This window comes from Corvus cornix, chromosome 1 (genome assembly GCF_000738735.6).
Source record: "Corvus cornix cornix isolate S_Up_H32 chromosome 1, ASM73873v5, whole genome shotgun sequence".
Taxonomy (NCBI): domain Eukaryota; kingdom Metazoa; phylum Chordata; class Aves; order Passeriformes; family Corvidae; genus Corvus; species Corvus cornix.
The window spans coordinates 82,606,419-82,627,484 of NC_046332.1; the positions used below are offsets into that span (position 1 = coordinate 82,606,419).

Here is a 21,066-nt window from a genome sequence, read left to right on the forward strand (position 1 = left end):
TTCTGTGGGTCATTTCCCTGTCCCTGGCAAGAAGATATAAACATTCCTTAGCTTAAGACTGTGCAAGTCCTAGGTTAGGCTTGGCTAGGAACTGCAGTGCTTTGCTGTCCTTTAATCTCACACATAAACATACAAAAAGCAAACCAATTTATTTTATTTCCTTGAAAAATTATCTCATCCTTTTAGCTATCAAGAAGCTTAAAGCTGAACAAGTATTTATTTCTAGTAAAATACTTCCTATTTACAGAAAATTTAAAAATTAATTCCACCAAATTTTACCCTATATAAATATAAAGCAATTCCCATTAGAAACATACTGTAAATCACTTTTTTGACTGTTATGGATAATTTATCACCAGGTCTTAAGTGAAGACTTGGGATTGCCTACTGCAGAAAAAAAATTCATTATGGATATTTTTCAGGAGCAGAACTTAAAATTCTCTTTTCACAAGCTTCCATAACAGCAAAATTTCATCTAGCTCTAAAGTAAGAAAGTACATTCCCTCTATTAAGCACATAACTAATATGTAGGGAGGGAACATACTGCTGTTCCTCCAATGAGATATTGATTTAATATCACTAATCTACAGGATCACCAAGTCTAAATTAAACCTAAGAGATTGACTAGTTTCTTAAAGCTCTTAAGGGACTCCAAGTCAATAACAGTAATACTAGGCATTTGTATAGCACAAGATGTCAAGATACCTTATAGATGTTAATTATGCCTCAGAATAACCCTTCCATCTATAAATAAGCTGTGTAGCACATTCACTATTTAAAAGCCAACATCTACTTTTTTTCAGGTACTGCATTCCTAGAGAGAAGACTGCAAGAGGGGAAGAAAAAGTGTCTTGTGAAAAGCTTTTAAGTTTCCCAAATCATGCTTTCTTCAAGGAAATTAGTATTTTCTTTAGTGGTTTTCCACTTCCACATCTGTCTTTTAAAAAATTAGAAAAGAAAAACAAAATTAAGAAAAGGTAGAGGAAATAAAGTCATGATGGAAAGAAGAGCATAGAAAACAGTATTTCACACAGATATGTAGAGATTTATGTCATTCATGGAAACTTGTTATATTTTGAAGGATCATAAGTACTGCATCCAGCTGTGGGATCCCCAGCACAGAAAGTACATTGACTTGTAGGACCAAATCCAGAGTAGGGCCACCAAAACCCTATTAGGGGTATGGAGTACATCTTCTGTGAGGAAAAGCCAAGAGAATCGGGATTTTTCATCCTTGAGAAGTCTTCAGGATGACCTATTCGTGGCTTTCCAGTACTTTCAGGGAGCCTACAAGAAAGATGGAGAGAGACTATTTACAAGGACATGTAGTGACAGAACAAGGAAAATGGCTTCAAACTGAAAGACAGTAGGTTTAGGTTAGATATTAGGAAGAAAATCTTTACTTGAGTGAGAGTGATGAGGCACTGGAACAGGTTGTCCAGAAAAGTTGTGGATGTTGCATCCCTGGAAGTGTATAAGGGCAGATTGGATGGGGTTATGAGCAACCAGGTCTAGTGAAAGGTGTCCCTGCCCACATCATCAGGGGTCTTAGAACTAGATTATCTTTAAGATTCCTTCTGACCCAGGCCATTCTATGATTCTATAATTCTATAATAAACAGAAATTTTAAAATGAAAAAGTGTGTGTCTAAAATTTTGCATGTTTTCTAGTTAACTCTATTTATGAGGTTCTAGTATTTGTGAGGCTCCAGTACACACTGATGCATCAAATTAGTGTTTTTCTAATAAAATTACTGTTGACTGAGCTTCTCAACAAAGGAGACCAGAAGCTGGATTGCCAAAGAAGCCACTGCTCCTGAATGCTGTGCCAGTCTTTCACCTACCTTGTCCAGTAATGACTGGCAGCACTAGAGCCAGAGTAGGATGCAAGACACTTCCTAATGCCCCTCTTAAATCACTGTACTATTCTCTTCCGCATGGTCTTTTTGATTGAAAAAAAAAAAAGATAGGAATTTATTTCAAGATGAATGCCTAATTTTATGACCTTTTCCTGTGTTTCCCCATGAAAGCCTGAGGTGGAAAGCTCTTTATTTATGAACCAGAGTGGGTTATAAAACAAGTATTGCCAGTTTCCCCTCACATTGGCATTCATTTCATGATTATTTTTTTTTCTCTGATATAAGAACTGCCTACACCCCTGCTCACCATGGCAACTGAAGAATCTAGCAGCAGACTCAGGGTAGGAAAAACATAAGGAAAAAAAACAACTCAAAAATATCCCCTGACACTAAAATTGATTTTATTTTCACAGCAACACACTATGAAATTGCAAGGGAAAGGGAGCTAGCTACCTATATTTCAGATGGAATCACCCAGCATGGGAGGAGTACAAAGATGTGTGTGTCTGTTTGCATGTTACACTGGAGTATGTTATGGGTAGGTGGCACTTATTTCCAAAGCATGTTTTGACTGTTGAGGGAGGACGAGATACTGACAATGACATGTTAGTGGATGTTTCTGTGGAAGAGAAGACGCTCATGTACTAGATGGAAAGCACAGCAATTTTGTTTGAAAAGTTTTCCTTCTGTTCCTGAGTTAGTGCAATGCACATAACTGTTGACAAATATTTATCAGTATGTCTAAACACACAGAAAGTGGGAAGCAAGGTCTTTCAACCACTGTCAGAATGAAAACAGACACTGATGTTTCCTAACAGCATAGTCAAATGCTATACAAGAATATCAGCCTCAGAGGTTATAGCTACTTAAAACAACAAGGAATATGAATTTATAGGAGTAATTTCACAGAAATTACTGAAAAAAGGCATTTCAAAAATTACTTTGACACAAATATGAAATTAGTAATAATTAAAATTATATTAAATTATATTGTTATTTTCTAATCAGGAAAACACATATTAGAAATGAGAAAGGAAAAAGCAACACCCTAATAGCTCACCTTATTAAGGAAAAAGGAGCCTATATAAAAACTAGTAAGTAAAAACATCAATGAAAAGTTTTCTTGATGTCTGTGGGAAAAAGATTTGATTCATATGACTAAGGGAAACAGTCTCACACACAGTAATCTAATATCAGTAGACAGGATTATTGAAAGTTTTCTTACATAAACCTGGTTAAAAACTTTATTTTTTCCTAATGAAAAGGACAATAGGTAAAATAGCTTTCCTTGTTTGTAATCAGTTGTAAATGTCTTGAAACTGAATTTAAGAAAAAAAGGAATAAATATCATTTTCCACCACATATTGAAGGTAAACTATTCCATATATTAAAAAGAGAGCTTTTAACATAAATGCTTGTATGTGGAGGCCAAAGTTCACAAGCTCCTTCTGTGCCTACTATACCACTGGAATTCCATGTTGCCCTCCAAACACAGACTTCACACATGCCTCTTGAGGAAGGAAAGCAGTGGTTGCCCAGCTCTAGACCAGCACACAAGAGTCACAGATAAGGGATGCAATTGAATTTAGGGGCTGAGAGGCACACCTGCGTCTACAGTGCAGGTGACAGTTGTCAAACACCTGATGGTCCTGGTTTTCTATTGCACAGAAATCGGAACAGGAGGTTATCAGGTTTGACAAGCCACAGAGTAATGTGCATGTGTTCAGAAAAAATTGGATCAATTTTTGTATGTTTTTGGTAACATTCAGCTTACTGTATTTTAATTTCATAAATTATCTTTCTGTTGCTATTTATTCTTTAATTTTCCGAGTTATCATCTCTCATTGAATGTAGGTTGCAGGAGAATGAAGGACAGGATCTACAAAATGCAGAAAGCAGATCTAATGCTACAGGAAATGGAGCCAGAGTTGAAGACAATCAAATTCAAATATGACTAAAACAGAGTAGTGGAAAAGTATGTATTGATAAGGAAAGATAATAGTAAAAATAATGAGGTAGCACTGTAAATTAATTATATGAAATATTAGTTTAAAAAAGTATTTTTTTTAATTGAATACTTCAGTTAAAACCACTTGGGGAATGACTGACCTAGCATTTATCTTCAGGCAGTTTTAGTACAATGTTCTATACCTCCATTTAAATTCTGCTGTAATAAGAAGTCCTGAGAGACAAAGGCACTTGCTAGTCCTCAGATGTGCAACCAGCTTAGAATAGCAAGATAAAAACATCAAACTAGCTAGAGTTTGCATTTAAAGCAGTGGGAAAAATGTAGAAATGCTCCAGAAATAGTGCAAGAAAATCAGCTGAAGAAAAGGCAATATAAGTTTGCCAAGAGACAAGGGAGAGCTGGAAAAAGGACTCATCAAAAAGTGCAAGAATGAAGACAGACATGCCAAAAATTGAAAGATAAAAGTTATTTTATTTATGCAAATAAAAGGAGAATAATGTGTAAATGGATCCCTCTCTGCAATTATCTTCATATTCCTGACATTAAAGATAATCAGTGTATAGCACTAAAACCAAAGTAATCATCTGCATCTGTGTTCAAGAAGCAAGGATGTGGACTTGGGGGTTGAGTCAGCATCGGTAACACTGAAATCTCTGAAATGTTCATGAAACATCTTTTCCTGATTTAGCGAGGGTTTGAAAGAGATTATTTACTCTTATGTATGTCTTACCTATCTTTTCCTTTTACTTAATGTTTTCAGTTTCTTTTAATGATAACTGAGTCATGGGAAGATGACTGCACATCTTCTCAAATTAGTATTGTAAACATTAAAGAAGCACTTAAGTGGAAGCACTTCTCCAGTTTCCAAAGGTACTGTTGCGTAATGAGCTGGTGTCAAAAAGATTTTAAGCATGCATACTTGCCAAGGAAAAACTGGACTTTTATATTATGATTTTCCCTTTTATTTACCCAAGAAATGTAGTTCTTGTGTTCAATTGCACCATGTTTGTACTATGTCAAAAAGAAACAACTCAATTTTTTTATAACTAGACCCTTTTCAGCAGTAAGAACTTTGAATAAACTCTCCAGTTTGATGTTCTAGGATGAGTAATGTGAAATATGAAGATTCTATATTCTTTATTTCCATTCGTCTGCAAGTACTTTCAACCACTTCAGCTTACTATTTTAATTCACCTTTTTTTAAATTAAAATAAAATTATCTGGATCAAGATTGAATTTGACATTCAAAATTAGGTGGGGGCAAGCATATAGAAATATACAGCCAAACTTCCAAAGGAGTAGAATTTTATTTGGGAAAAGTTTATGGGAATTTGCCTCTAAAAGACAGAAAAATATTTGCTGGAAATTTGCATTCCTGTTAGCCCTCTTTCATTATGCAAAATGACACCTCCAAAAGCCTCAGGTATTTCTAATAGAAACCAAAAGAAAAAGTGATAAAGAAATTTAAATCTAATACAATACTTTGGTAGAATATTTTTAAATGATAAGCTGTGTATTAAGCTGTAGAGAATACTCATCACAGTCACTCTGACTTGTTATATTCTCTCATCCAGAACTACCTAACCCAAGGCTAGATGGCTTTGAAATTTGAAAGCAGGTTTCTGAGCACTAGACCTTGCATCTATTATCATCAACAGCTTCAGTATGTGAGTGTGCATATGTACAAAATTAAGCAAGGTGTTATCTGCAAGCTTTCTTATTTATAGATAAACTTTTCTTCCAGGTTTTAAATTGGTTTTATGAATGATACAAAAGAAAACAACTTAAGTACAAATGAACAAAGAATGCAAGTCAATCCTTGCATGGCATGAATCAGAGTGACTACGCTGAGAAACAGCACCAGCTGAGAATATACTCAAAAACATCAATGTTTTCATTCAGAACAATGTAATATCTCACAACCTTAATCCTAGACTGCTTAAATCCAACTCTTTGGTAATACTATTCCTTGTGCCATAGTGAAATTTCATTAAAACAGATTACTTCGGGGTAGTACATTTCTTACAGAAGAAAAGCAGAACAGCAGTTCTAGCTTCAAAACCACCAAAACAGATGACATTTTAATAAACAAAACATGAGTTTGGTCAAAATCTAAGTGCAGAATTCTTGTGTTTTAAGAGGAATATTCTAAGGTTTTGGAAAGGAAAAGGCAAATTTGAACTGCTGATTGGGTTTTTTTACATTTTGGAGGCTTTGTGATGGGATTTTTTGGCCATACCTCATTCACAGCCATTGTCCATAAATTAAGGTATTTTTAAAAGTTCCAACTTTCTTCTGAAGTTTTTTTAGTTTCTTCCTATAGCCTGAATTTCTTAGCATTCAATAGTGGATTTGCAGAAGGTATTTTGCTTTAGTGTGGAGTTGCTATTGTAAAACATTTAATTTCAATGTTATTGCTGCAAATCCATCCTGTGCTATGTCGAGTTGTTGTTTGCCAAGAAACCAAGGACGTAACAAACCTATTTTAGTTGGAAAAGTCCAGCAATATTACACATCAGACCTCTGACAGTACACCAGAAATAACAGAAAAGCGCACCCTCAGCAATAATCAGCCATTGCTGAGAACAGGATTATGCCTCACCTTTGGAACTGTTCAACAAATTTAGTGAATATCCTGTAAAAACTTTGGCCTGGAGTACTTCAAGAAGCTAGAGATGATACTGACATATGGGCAGCATCTGATGAAGTTATTTCCAGAAAATCTGAAAGGATATTTTAGAATCGTGACTGTTAGAGAATATGCTTGATAACTAAGAGATCTCTCAGAAAAACAAAGGAGATTTAGTGGAAATATGAATTAAACAACCATTTCTCTATTGCTCTCTGAACATGACTAGTTTCCATTTTTTTTCTTTTCCTTTCACCTAAACTGTTTTCTAATCACCCTGAAACTTGCAGTTCTAGCAGAATGATTGTCTTAGTTAACCTCCTATTAGTTATAATAAGTAAAGAGGAAGTGTAGCTCTGTATTTAGAGGAAAACACTAACAATTGAAATATTTGAAAAGAATTTGGGAGTTGGGGGACCCCTACGTGATTGCTTGTTCTGGGCAAAATAAAAAATTAGAGATCGTTAGAATTATATCTGGCGAAAGAGGAAACTCAAAAGGAATGGTTATAACCTCTCACAGATCTGAGAGCAGCAACATGCAACAGCCCCACCTGCCCCAGTGCCTTCCTCCTCTCTGTCCATATCCCAGGAGTCCATTTCAGCCCATCCCAGGCCATCATCCCCTGCCCCACTGATGCTCTTGGAATGCCCATCTCCAGCTCTGTCCCTGCTAACCCTGACTTGCTCACTGAACTTCTCAGGCTGACCTTGGACTTGACTGACCTTTTCAACTTCTCTGTCCAAGGAACACCTTATTATCCCAACCCTGAACCTGCATGGGATAGCAAAGCAAGCCCCCCACTGGATCCTCCCTGACAATAACCAGGAAAAGTGTACTGAGGGACACCATGAAATGTCAAGAAACTTGCCGTACAGCTGGGAAACTGGGAGCAAGGCATAAGATAGGAGCATGAAAGGAGAAAGAAAGCAAGCAAGCGAGAAAGAAATCAATTTTCATCTTTGTTTTATAGGCCTGTGATCTTACTCAAGGAGTATTTTTAGCTTGTAAAATAGTTACCTGATTTAACTCTCCTCTATGAAGAGCAATTACAAACCACAAACATGTCATTCTGGATGAAATGCCTCTGAAGTCATTCAAGCTTGAATCAGTATCAGCAATGGTACAGTAAAACTATGGAAACAAAGATGAGAACTAAATCTGGAAAAGGAGAGAAGTCTGCAGATGCAGACTGAGGTTTGGAGTATCTGTTTTAGTTTTTCTGACCAATGAAGAACCAAAAGAGGTTGTGTGCTGAACAATATTTATATTCAATTGCTTCTATGTACAGCAAAATCTGAGGAGCCTGGGGAGAAAGAGACATAACTCTGCCTCTGTATTAAGCAAAGCTGAATCAACACAATATTTTGTTTAAATAGTTCATAATTATTTTTTTCCTAAACCCAAAATATCGTTACTTTTTCTCTCCAGACAAAGCTGTTTTTCCAGACAATGAGAAATATGAACACAGACTGGGCGAGGAGCAAGCGGCTTTCTTCTCTGAGATTGTGGTATCACAGAGTCTTAAACCTAGTCAAGCACTTTGTGTGGTCATCCTCAAGCTTACCATCTTCTCCAGCTTCTCTTGAGCTGAAGCCACAGCCATTTCAGTGTGAGTGGAGGCAGCCATACATTTAGCATAATTTGGTTGTCTGTGAAACAAAGGGGAGCTAATTCATCCTCTTTTACTAAAGGAGATTTATCACAGGATTTTCTCGTTCTTTGATGGACAGGATTGCATGCAGAGACAGATCTTCAATTAGACCCAGCTGCCAGCTGTTCACCTTGTAGAAACTTTTGGGCAGCAAATATCATGCTGAAAATAGTAGTTTTCCTCACCAGTGTTTGGAAGTACTATGATCCAGGTATTTAGCTATGTTGCTCACAGTCTCCTTCTGAACTGTCAAACTAAAGTAAATTAATCAAAACCTCAATTATTCTCTGGGGTTTTTTTGAGCAAAAGTTAGGGATTTTTAAAGTTTGAGACTCTCAATACTGATTGATCTTCTCTCTTAAAAAAGACACAGTAAGTAAAAGAAATTATCAATAAAACCTTTTTTTGTTGGAGCTGACCCAGTTGCTGTCACTGTTTGAAGCTCAAACTTGGACAGCAATGTTTCATAATTTCAGCAGAGTTTTGGTGCAATAGGTACTGAATTTTGACAGCCTTAGGCAAAACTTCTTGTCTTATTTAAATCTCTGTATAACATATTAAGGTCTGGGGCTTGTTTGGCTTTTTTTAACTCATCTGCAAATAATTTAATAAATCCTTTATATTGTGAAAGATGGAAGTGAAAAAATTTTATGCCTAGAATTTTAAAAGAATTTTTAAAAAATTGAACAATTTCCAGTGAGTCTGTTTTTAAACTTCAAAAAGGAGAATCAAAGGGTGAATCTTCCAGTGTTATAGACACTTTTGTGATTCACCTTCCGTGAAGACAGAGATCTTCAGGGGGTAATTAACTAACAAAAAGAAATGTCAGTATATATTGGGTATTATAAGGAAAAGTGCTTTCTCTTCCGCTGAAAAACAGCAATAGAGTCAACAATATCAGTTCTTTACCATGTAGTTTTGGACTTTAAAACATATTGCCATCTCTTTATATTTTTCATTATTTGGAAAACCTACATTTATATTTCTTTACATGCAGGTAAGATACTCTCTCTACAAATAGCAGCAGATATTCATAGACATGATAATGGTGAACACACACATACACCCACATAAACTCTCTATTGCTTTTAAAATTTTTCTGTATTTTACATAAGATACAGAGCAGGTTAAGTGCCACCATGAAGTTGCCACACATACAGCATAGCCTGAGGTACCTTTTGTCTTTGGGTTTTGTTCATTCTCTCTATAGGCCTTACATTTTCAGCAAGTGCCATATGGACAAAACACTTCCTGGTAAAATTCTGGACAACAATTAACATAAGCACAGCAGGAGATTCCAACTGTTGACCCCTAAAAGGTGGTTAATCAACAACATATGGGTTTATTTATCCCAGCAAGGCCTTTTAATTAACAGTTCTGGAAAGTGTACTTTTTTATGAACACTTTGTTATAACATATTGAGAAAATTCTAAACAGTGAAAATGAAACTCCAGCTTGAAAGAAAATGCCATTGTTTATATATAAAAAAAAAAAATCTGTCAAGAAGTCAGCGTGTGAGAAACCCTAATTCTAACCTCAAACAATGCTAAATTAATGATTTTTGTGCCTGGAATCAGATCTGAATTTATAAGAAAATCTCTAAAGTGCAGAAAGTTTGTATTTAGTACTTAAACTCATCTTTGAAAAAAAAAATGCACATTGTAAACTTTATGTTTGGACTAAAAAATGTCAGTAGGACAGGAGCCTGGTTTGAGCCCACCCTCTGAACGTAACATTTACTTTCAAGCTGACAGAGGAAGATACTTGATGATAGGGTAATTTGTAAGGAAGAGAGGATAAAAAAATTAATAGTAATGCCAAACTAAAGAGGAGAAGCAAACATTAACAAACAGGCACAGAGCACAGAATAAGTAAACACAAGAAAAGTAACAAACATCAATAATATCTCTTTATTAATGTAATGCAAATTATTTAAGGTAAGCCTGAGGTAAACCAAAAACCTTAAGGTATACCAAAGATATTTAACTAAATTATTTAACGAAAACAACAAACCAAATTTTCACTTGGTGTAAATTGAGACAACTACCTACAAAGAACTGATTTATATGTGTCTTGAAAACATAATCAGATTCCTCATACTACAGAAATTGCGACAACAAACCAGAGAGCCTTTGCTTTATCTTTGATCAACTAAAAAAAAGAAAAATGTCTTTGATGGTATTTCCTCTGCTTATAAAACCTCCTGGTGCACTTCCTGTGAATTGTGTCCCAGTGATGAAGGCACTGGGACGTCTTAAGGCATTCAAACACTTCTAATTAACAAGCTATGCAAACTGAAACAACTACTGAGCACCTTGGAGTATACTCATTCTTCACCTCTGAGCACTGGATTCTACCCTTTGCTAAGAGCAACTGCAACACCAGGAGGACTATTTCGTATACACTTATTCATTAGCAAAACTTGATCTGTCCTAGCAGGCAGAAGCATTTTACTGTTTTACAGCATTCTGTGGTAAATTAAAGGCATTTTTCCTCTTAGAAAGTTGTTTTTTCAATACTAAAATATTGGAGTCTCCTTAGCTGAGATCTCTGATTGCCTACAGTAAAATGGAAGAATGCAGATTTTAAGGATTGTGAACATCAGGCCAATTCCAGGGTAATTGTAGCTATAGCTACAACCTTCTAAAAATGTTTGCCAAAGAATCTGTTAGTCAGCTGAGATTCCACTAAGTGAGGTGTTATATTTGTATTCAAAATAAAACAGAAAAGATTTTGGCTTTATCATTGGCTACTTTGCCACATTAGAAATAAGAGAAAATAACCTAAATTGGTAATCGTTATCTATCCTGTATTCTGTGCTAACAAGGAATGAGAAACCAACCAAAATATGAGGATTCAGATAGAAGAAGTAAAGATGGCATTCTCATAAGAAACCTGTGTAGGGGACTGGTGTCTCTTTCTCTGTGGAATGCCATACAAAACCTTCTCAGAGAAGCAAGTTTTTAGACTGATAGCCCTTGCAACTCTGTAAAACAGTCAGAAGAAGTAACCACATATCACAAAGCTTAGAGTAAATATTAAAAACAGGGACAGAAATATCCTGATAGGCAGATATCCATGTTATCCTCTATAGTACAAGTCACCATTCACTGTATTTGAAGTTAATGGGAAGCTTCAGTAAAGACCTTCTACATAAAGAAGGATTTTCAGGATTAGCCACTACTAAATAAACATAAAGACTTTACCTTTAATTAGAAAGTGTTGTTTTCTAAGATGGATGTGGGACTCCAAGTGTCTGATGGTTCCAATTTTATAAAAAGACCATTGTGCAATGCCCATAAAGAATATGATTAAGCACTGAATACAGTTTACAACCTCAGAGGAAGTGTGGAGGTCTTCAACTACACAGATAGTGCAATGAAAGTAGTCCTGAATCTATTTGAAGGAGGAAAAGAAAGAAAATAGAAAGAAAATTTAAGTGCTGCATAAATTACATGAGCTATCAACCTCCTGCACATTGAAGACTAATTCTTATAAAAAAGATTAAAAATCCATAGATTATTCCAGCATGTTACCCTAAGTGAACAACTAATTTCATAAAAGTGAAGAGAGTATCTTACATAAAAATACAGAAAAAGTGAAATTAAGCTAAGTGATTCATGCAGTGCTGTTGATTTCACTTTCAAAAGAAGATCAATGATTAGGCAAATCTTCTGTCCTGGACTTTCTCTGTCATTGTTAGTGAAACTTTTTATTTTTAAAAGATCTTTTGTTCCAATAGAAGATATTTCTGGTTTTATTTTTCAAAGGACTAGTGAGTAATAAAAGCACACTTGTTAAGGTAGAAGTATGGTCCGCAAGATATATTATAAAAATGCCACCATCGTTGGGTTTTGTTTTGCTTGTTTGTTTGTTTATTAACCTACGCATGTTTAAAATTACATCTAAATTATACTAGGGACTACTCTCTCAGTAAAAAGCCACTTGAGTCAGCTTTTCATCTAAGCAAACTACCTGTTTAGCACCTGCTTAGTCCTGCTGTGTGAACTAGATGACAGTTCAATTTAGATCCCACATTTTCTTTTCAATAACTTTGATGAAAAGAAGAAATAGATAAGAGTTATTTTAGGCCTGGACACTGCTTCTGGTTTGTATGGTGTTTTTTGATTGTAAGTCAACCCAGTCAGACACATCAGGAAAGCTGATGTAAACAATTTAAAACATTAGTCCAGTTCTAATGCACCAAAACTAAAAATCAACTATGAGCTACTTTCAGTCCAGTTATCTCAAGGAGTTTGCTCTCCAGGCTGAAAATGAAGACCTAGAAAACACAAACTAAGCATCTCATTCCTACAAGCACAATAGAGCATTAAAGGGCGAGGTTCAATTTTTAGCACTGTCAAAGGAGCCTCAAAGAGTATGACCAGTGTATTACCAGTTACCTTTTGTGATGATGCAGCAAGTTCCATGTACATGCTCTGTAGTACAATGCTATATATTTTTAGAAAGGTAACAGTTTTTTTCTGATACAGTACTCCTATGGCTCTCTGTTTTTCAAATCTTTGTTGAGATGAAGGGAGAGATAGCATTTCCTTTAAAATTTTGGAGTTTGGGAGTTAGCCAAGTGAAAATTAGTGAGCTTCCACTGTAACTAATTGAAGTTAGATATTGTTTTCATTAAACTTCACATTTTGTTTATTTTCAAGTGTAGGTTTCAAGTGTTGCAGATGTGTTGGTTAGGTCTCAGGGAGGGAATATCAGCTGTCACACCTGGGTCATTTGCTATGTTATGCCTTTGGGCACTGAGCTGCAGAACATCCTTTCCTTTTCTTATGTTCAGGAGGGGGTTTTTGGGTGCCTTGTAATTCATCTCACTTTCTAGTGGTTAAAAATCAATCCATGGCTAAGTGCTCACATAATCTGGATCAAAGTAGGCAAGACTGCATGATTATTACTACCTCTTGTTCACAATGAAAATCTTTGTATTAATGTAGCACGTTGTATTTGTACTCATGGTTCATTATATTTGATTTTCTACATCTTTATGTTTTTGCAATCTGACCAAACTACATAATGCTTAACAATGAGCATCCTAACATTTTTAAGGAAGCATTTCAGTACACAAAAAAGAGAGATGGCTTTCATCTTTCCAAAGGCAAAATTATTTTTATTTGAGGAAACGTTGATCTTGAGAGGAAATTTTCTCTTTCATTCCAATATAACGATGCTGAATATGTATTGATCTAGTGCTAGGAAGATTTCTCTTGTTTTCCATATTTGAAAATTCATTTTGCTTGTCAGGAGAAAATACTTGCAGGGATTCATTTTATTATCAGGTTATTCATCTTTTCCTAAACACAAGAAAAAGTGCAGAGTGTTTCAATATGGAGTGGACATAGCCACAAGAATGTAAAGAGCATTCCTTAAAACTGTTGAGGGTAAACTTAGAAGTGGGTAAAAGAAAAGGAGATAAAAAGCCTCAGCTCCCTATAGGAAGGAATGAAAATCTGAACAGAAAAAGAAAGAAACAAGCAGACACTGATAGCTAAATTACTTGTCTCAGGTAAAGAAAAATTAATAATTTTCTTTAATAATTTGAATTTTAATAAAACTAATTATTTTTAAATCTGTTCAGCAATGTTGAGGATTAATTTACTTCCATGTTTAAAATGTGAATAATCAATTTATGTCATTTTAAGATAATTGTTTTACTATATCTGTCTAATATTTTGATAGAGAAACCTTGGAGAAATTTTAGTTCTTGGGAGTGAATCCTGAAAAAGTATATGTAATATACAGTCTTGAGCTACTGAATTTTGATGTGGATTCACTGAAATTTGTAGGAAATACTAGTCAAAACTTCATTAGAGTCATTATGCTTTTCTTCATGTTAAAATGTTGTTTCTTGCTAATGTGAAGCATCCATGACTTATATAACCTGGCTGCACTACTTAAAAGCCTTTTTAGCAAAACCAGAAAAATGTTTCACAACTCTGATTTCCTTGGTCAGCCATAAAGATACCACCAGTATCTGATGCATGATGTGAACCATTTCCTGAACTAACGGAGGACCATTCAAAACCAGTTTAATTCTTTGCTTTGCCATTCCTATTGGAAGCTTTCTCCACAAGTTTTTTCCAAACATGATTGGAAACTTGACATTTCAGGCCTGAATCAGTTCCTTAACAATTCATAGTCACTTTTCTCTTATCAATATCACCCTTTAAAAAATATGTGCCCCTTCTGGTGCTTGGTATAAACACAGACATTAACATTTGTTTTGCTTGACCGAAGAAGGTGTGTACTTAGATTCATAGAATATAGGCTCTCCTTTTCCTGGTCACCTGAGTAATATTTTCCAAGGCTATTCCAGATAAAATTTGGTGGGTTTTTGGTGGGTTGGAAGAACTCCTCTGTCTTCACTTGAATATTGAAATGGCACTACATCTTCCTCTTTCTAAAGAAATAATGCAGCTGGTAGATCTTAATATTGTCTCAGCAATTTTCACAGCCACATTACACTGATGCCTGTCTGTCTTTCATGCCTTAATACTACCCTTTCATTTTCCTCCTCCCCCATTATTCAGTCCAAATTCTTGCTTACAGCAGTAGTCAGCAACATGATCCCTAACTGAATTATACTGTGGTTGATAACAAGGTTATTTAATCACATTTAGTCATTTTAAGACATTTACACTATCCACATATTGATAATATATCCTACCTTTTTGATGGCAAAAAAAAATTAGCAGAACACTGCTAGTCTCTCTGCTATGGTCAGAAATTAAAATATTAAACAGCATTCGTCTCTGTGAAAACTTCTAAATATTTTCATTACTAAATTCCTTTCAAAACAATGTTAATCATAATCCTTATACTAGCTTTTTTTACACCCTACATTTCTTAGACTATTCCATTATCTTCTTTAGTTTAACCAGCAATGTAAGTCCTTTATCAAAAAACTGGCATACCTTATCAAAGAAAATATCAGATAAGTACAGCAAGATGGATTTGGCAAATATGTATTATATACTTTTTCCAGTTTACTTATATACTTTTTCCAGTTTCTTACTTACTACCATGGCTGATTATTTTTTACTTTTTAAAGGAAAAACTTCTTTGAAACATTTACATCATGGGAGCAAGACTATTAGTGTTTGTTTTGTGTGTTCTGTGCCTTTTTAAACATATCTACCACATGTACTTTTTTCAGCTGTATAGTACTATTTAATAAAAAAAATAGCTATTAAAAATCTTTGGTATTGGACCATCTGCTAACAATAAAAATAAATTGACGGTTTTTGTTGAGAAACACCCACAGTTACAAGGACTCTGAAGCACTAGTCCTTTTTCTGTGTTTTGGAGAAAAAATTGTGTAAAATTTTGCTTTCTATTCAATAAAAAAAATTAACTGTCTCAGGGGCTTTGACTAATCACTGCTTTATATTTTAACTGCAAGGTTTTCATACAAGCTCCCAGTACCACAAGCATGCTCACTTGGAGTGCCAGGGTATTGGTCAAAGCAGAGAATGAAACTGCAGCCTGGCTGGAGTCTCATGAAGCCACACAACCCACACACCCCTGTAACACAAGCAATGCACCAACTGGGATGTGTGAGCATGGGCTGTGGCAGGCAGCAGGGTCAGAGTTATTAGCAAGGCATTAACTTGCAATAAGACAATATTGAATAATTGTGTGTTATGCTTCATTTTTATATGTAAACATATTGTACCATCTCTTCCTTTTAGCAGGAAGTCCATGGACTGACCTGCTGCTGATTTCAGTAGGGATAGGCTCTGCTATGTTACCAAACTTTCAGAGCAGCTTGGATACAGACTGTCAGATTAACTCTCAGAGGTATGCTCGAACTAGAATAAAGGTTCCATAACAAAACACCAGAGTATACAAATCTGCTTTGAATATTGCCTGCTATGTAATAGCATTTTAAGTTAAGCAGTTCTTCAAACTCAGCATGTAGTTAAGTATTTTGAATATGGGTGTGTTAGCAGAAACCCAGAACCTCTTTTGAGAGGAACAAAATCATCACTATGAAGTTTGACAGTGTGATTATACAAAATCATCTTTTGTATGTAAGCACAATTTGCCGAAATCCAATATAAATCATTTTTCCTGTCTACAGGAATATCACTCAATAAATGTAACCACTAACATTGGGGCCGAAGCAATATTTTTAATGAGTTTAATCTATATTTTATATTTAAATGTATTACTTAGGCTGAAATCCATCTGGGCTTATTAAAGCATAATCCAAAGCCCAAAATATAGCTGGGAAGGCAAAAAATAAGTTAGCCAACTAAAATGTGACCAACACAATAACAATGCAGCCAGCTGCAAGCTGAATGTAGTAGAAACTTCTCAGCAATTAAAAATCACTGTGCATGCACAGATTCTCATCAACTATTTATAACTGCTTCCCTTATTTATATTAAAGATAGAAAAAAATGTAACCATGTCCAGAAGCATTTTATTTTAAAAGAGCTGGTTTAATAGGTAAAATTACAAGAATCCAACCTAGAAAATAAAGAAATTAGTTTTTAAAACAATATTCCTCTTGTACGAGGAAAATTTTCAGGGCTGCTTCAAGTAAGTAATGACATTATAGGAAGGTAAGTCCAGAAAGTACTATATGACACCCAAAGCAAAGTCAATTGTGCCTGTGGGGTTTTTTTTAAATATCTGGTAAACAACTTTATGCAAGGGTTTGCTAGCAAACTAACACGAACAAATCCCATGGGAGGATTTGGCAAGCAAGAAGCCTGCAACGAAGGTCTGAGGGTCAAGTCTTGGTGAGTAGGAAGAAATATGAATCACCCAGGAAGACAAAGATCAGATTCATCTCTTCTGAGAAAGTGAGTAGTATAGAAAAATCAGGTGAGATTTTTATTTGAACACTTACCACCAAACTGCTTCAGCACCTCCCCCTCATTAAGCAATGTATTCCAAAATTTCATGCATGTTTAAGCTTAAGGATATTAAGAAAAACTATTTTTATTTGTTCTGCTGTACTTTTTACATTGAACACTCCTTCCTATCAAAGTCCCCTCAAGCAGAAATGTTTCATATATCATAATCCTTTTGGCCTCTCTCATCGTTCTATCTCAAGCTGAATGGAAGGAATTACTCCAACACTTCCCATCTAACTTTGTAACAAATATATGTTTACAAAACAAAAGCTACCTTTTCTTTGTTGGAAATGCTTCAGTTATATTAAAAAAAAAAAAAAAAACTAATAATTTTCAGTTATTCAATAGAAGCTGCTTGTCCATACTTTTAGATGCAACCAAATTTAATTGAAAATAACCTGAAAAAAAGGTCATTACATTTTTAAACTGCAAGAGTCTCTATTTTTTTGAAGCTACTGCTATTTTAAAAGTGTTCATTTATATTTAAAAAGTGAGAAACAGTATAAGAAATTCAAATTAAAAACACATTGCAAACTCTTTCTCTTTTAATTTTCAAGTTGATTGAGTTTGGGCCTAAAGAAATTCACTTTGAGTTATATTTTCAATTAAATCCTTAGCATACAACAGCAGAATTTAAATGCTGTATTTCTGTCTCTGAAACACAATCTTATTTTTTTAGGTTGAAATGGAAGATTATTACTATGGTCAAAAATTTTACCTGGTGATATAACTTCATCCAGCTGTACTACTTCATCTTGTGTAGTAGAGACATAAATGTGTGATTATGTGCACATATGTATATGTATATAATACCTCCATAAAGATTACACAAAACTGGAAGCTAGAGGTCCATTATATTAACTTGAGGCATATTAAAGCATCTTGAAATAGCACAGCAGTGACTGTCAGCTAGCCAGACTGCCTAATGTGGAGAATTTCCCTTGTTAGGTATCTTATTAAAGTTCTCAGCAGGGTTTCTGATTTGTCTCAACATCAAATGAATAGCACCAGCCTTTATTCAAGAAAGAGATAGCTATAGTCTAACTAGACTATGCCAAATTCCAGAAATGTGCTTTCACACTTGCCAAAGACTTTTTTTTTCCACTGTGCATATTTCCAAGGAGACTATCACTATGGACCCTATTCATAGGAAATATTATCCTGAGTTGCTGCACTACTACACCAGCTGACTTTTGCAAGGGTATTTAATCTGAGAGAATGTTTTCCTTGGTTTTGGAGTATCTGTGCAATATTGAGTTATTTGAAAGTAGCTGCTACAGGAAGTAAAACAATGAAAGATCATGGCAGCCTCCCCTGTTCCCCTGCTTTTTTTGAAGATCCTCTTGAAGGAGCAGGAAATGCTGCTACTGTATCAGTATTAGTGTAATCCTGGGCATCAGTTACCAACTTTTATTAAAACCTCTCTCAGCAAGAGAGGGAGTCTTTGCATAGCGTGGGATCAAATAATAAAGACAGGAAATAAATAGCTGATCTCCAAAGTAAATCTGCAAGTGCATTTCCCTCTGCCCTGCGTTCACCAAGGAAGCAATCTCTTGATAGATAGTGCAAATGAGGTAGAGTTCAAGAGCTTAAGTCATTAAAAAAAGTGAAACCTGTATTTAAGTCCCTGCTCTTCCAAACAGGGCTGATGAGAGAGCAAGTGACTGAGAATCGGAGCTATAAAAGACAAGAGTTGCTGTGAAAACTACTTTTCAAGACCCTGTGCTCAAAGACAAAATTTAGACCTCTGTAATCTCCACACAATATACAGAGATAGTTAAGTACCTCAGAAAGGCATTTAAAGTTGCTTCAGGGAGAGTGGAGAGGTGCCAATCCAAAATCAAATGCTGCAGACAGTGTCTATAAGCCCACTCACATTTGAGTTTTGAGCAGCTCATTAAGGACTGCAACAAATGTCTCCATGTTTGATCAACATCTGGAGACAGGAATACCAATGGCAGATGCCTACAAACTGTTTTTGCAAAGGGATGAGTAAGGCTTGTTTTCCTTCATTGATGGTGACTGTTAACTCTTCCTAACTCTTCACACAAGACCTTCATGGATACACCTTTCAGGGAGATTTGAGCACCTCTCCTGCCTTGGTATCTGTTTTTCTACCAAGCATCTGATGAATACAAAATAGCCCTGGCTGCAGACATCATTTTTCTCCCTCCTATAAAATTACTGTTAAGATACCTGTTACCTCTCTCTTCCTAGTGCCAGAAATCTTGCATTAAGGAATGCACCAAGGCCCAGCTTCAGAGTGAAAGATGCAAAGACACACCACTTTACAGAGGCTACATACAGACAGGCACCTAGTCTAGCAGATACCTAGAGAGAGACATTTATTTGAAACTTGCAGAATAAAGATTGAATATTCTATTTCTTTAGGATCTGCCAGTGCTCTAGTAGTGAGCAAAAAATATGTGCAAAGGGTTGGTGGAGGCACAATAATCTTAAAAAGAAAATAATCACAACCACGTTTTCTGGGAGGTCCCGTATAACTCGACTGCATACAAAAATTGAAGTGCTATGGGAAGTAAGCTGCTGTTTTGCCTAGAACATAGGAGCTGCAGGAGCTGGTTATTTAACAGCTCAGGACATATATAAGCAGACTTGAAGAATAACAACAGCCACACTCAAATGCTCTAGGCTCCCAGTACCTTCAAGCAAAGGAGAGCTAGAGAAACCACTACAAAGAGATCTAGTAAACTGCCTCAGAAATGCTTCCCATTTCTTCCTGAAAAATCACTTTCAGTCCTCACCATCACATACTTCTCAGAAGTTGCTTCTCTGTACTTCCCAATGGAGTACTACTCTGGAGTTTCTTGAACATCTTTAAAGGTATCATTTTATGATTTTTTCACCACATGGAAGATTATGTCAATGGTGGAACATAAACACACACAAACACATCACACAAACATCAAGGGAGATCCATCCCTCATTTATAGTGAATGGTTTTCCTGATTAGCTAAAAATATGTCTGATAGAGAAAAAAAGACAAATTAATAGTAAAATATGTTGCATGCCTTCCATTTATTTGATAAAGTTCAGGACTGAACAGTGTTTTTGAAGAAGGTTAATTGGGAAATTAAATTGTAATAACTCATATCGTGATAACAGTGGAGAAATTATCCCTTCAAAAGGACTTGAAAAGATTACTGAACTTGCAGTCATGAAGACAGTAGAAATTTCCAGTTTTGCTCCTCCATAGACTGTTTTGTTCATATAAACTTTTGGCATCTTGACACAACTTCACGCTCAACCTTGACTCTTAAATCAGCATATAAATCATAGCATATAGTAACTGAACATTGACAGTACTTTGTGAAATAAATTAATATCTTCACAGTCAGTTAGCCCATGTTATCCTATCATCTTTATCATAGCTTAAAAGTTTGTGTGGACTGAAATTTAATTTACCTGGTGTTTTCACAAGGGGCTGTTTCTGTAGGGTAATATAAGCCAGAGAGGCCATTAGGACCTTCAAACACTTGAAGGCTTTACTTGAGAGGATAGGGGAGACAGATTGCTGAGACAATACATTTCTTTTAAGTTAAATTTCTTTCATAACAGAACAGTTTAGTTTACAGTAAGAGGGAGCCAGAGAATAGTTGCAAAGTCTTAGGAAGAACTATTTTTAAAGTAATGGTGGGAACCAGTGTCGGGACTGTAGTGTCCCCACCCCCAAATCATCTGTTCTGTCCTGAGCTTCTAATATAACCTACTTGGTGAGGAATTTGCCTGCTAGGATTTAACTTTCAAAAGGACTTTAAAAGTGCATGTAAGAAATGCTGACATAGTTTTCCAGTTTTAAGAAATTTAAAGTAGGCTTTCCCCAGCAAAAATGAGTACATCACCCCACTTGCCATTACCAGCCTGGGATGTTCTGTTCAGGAGATGATAGACTGGATAAAAAAGAAGCTAGTTGAATGATGAGATTTAGGGTGTGGAGGTGGGGAATATACCAGAGTAACATCCTGCAAAATCATATGGAAAACTGTAGTATAGTGATCACGCAGCCAGAAGGCTTTCAAGAAAATGGATCGTATTTTCAAAGACGGACAC

The 21,066-nt window shown here is 35.5% G+C and overlaps 1 protein-coding gene across 1 annotated transcript in view; it reads right to left on the minus strand.

Moving 5' to 3' along the window:
• Nucleotides 1-938: 938 nt before the first annotated feature.
• The window catches only part of LOC120410360, a 32,206-nt gene continuing 12,078 nt past the window's right edge, over nucleotides 939-21,066 (minus strand). Inside the window, exon 5 of the mRNA XM_039555660.1 lies at nucleotides 939-1,287. Within this exon, the coding sequence (XP_039411594.1) occupies nucleotides 1,056-1,287 (232 nt within the window). The 3' untranslated portion in view covers nucleotides 939-1,055. The remainder of the gene's footprint in view (nucleotides 1,288-21,066) is intronic.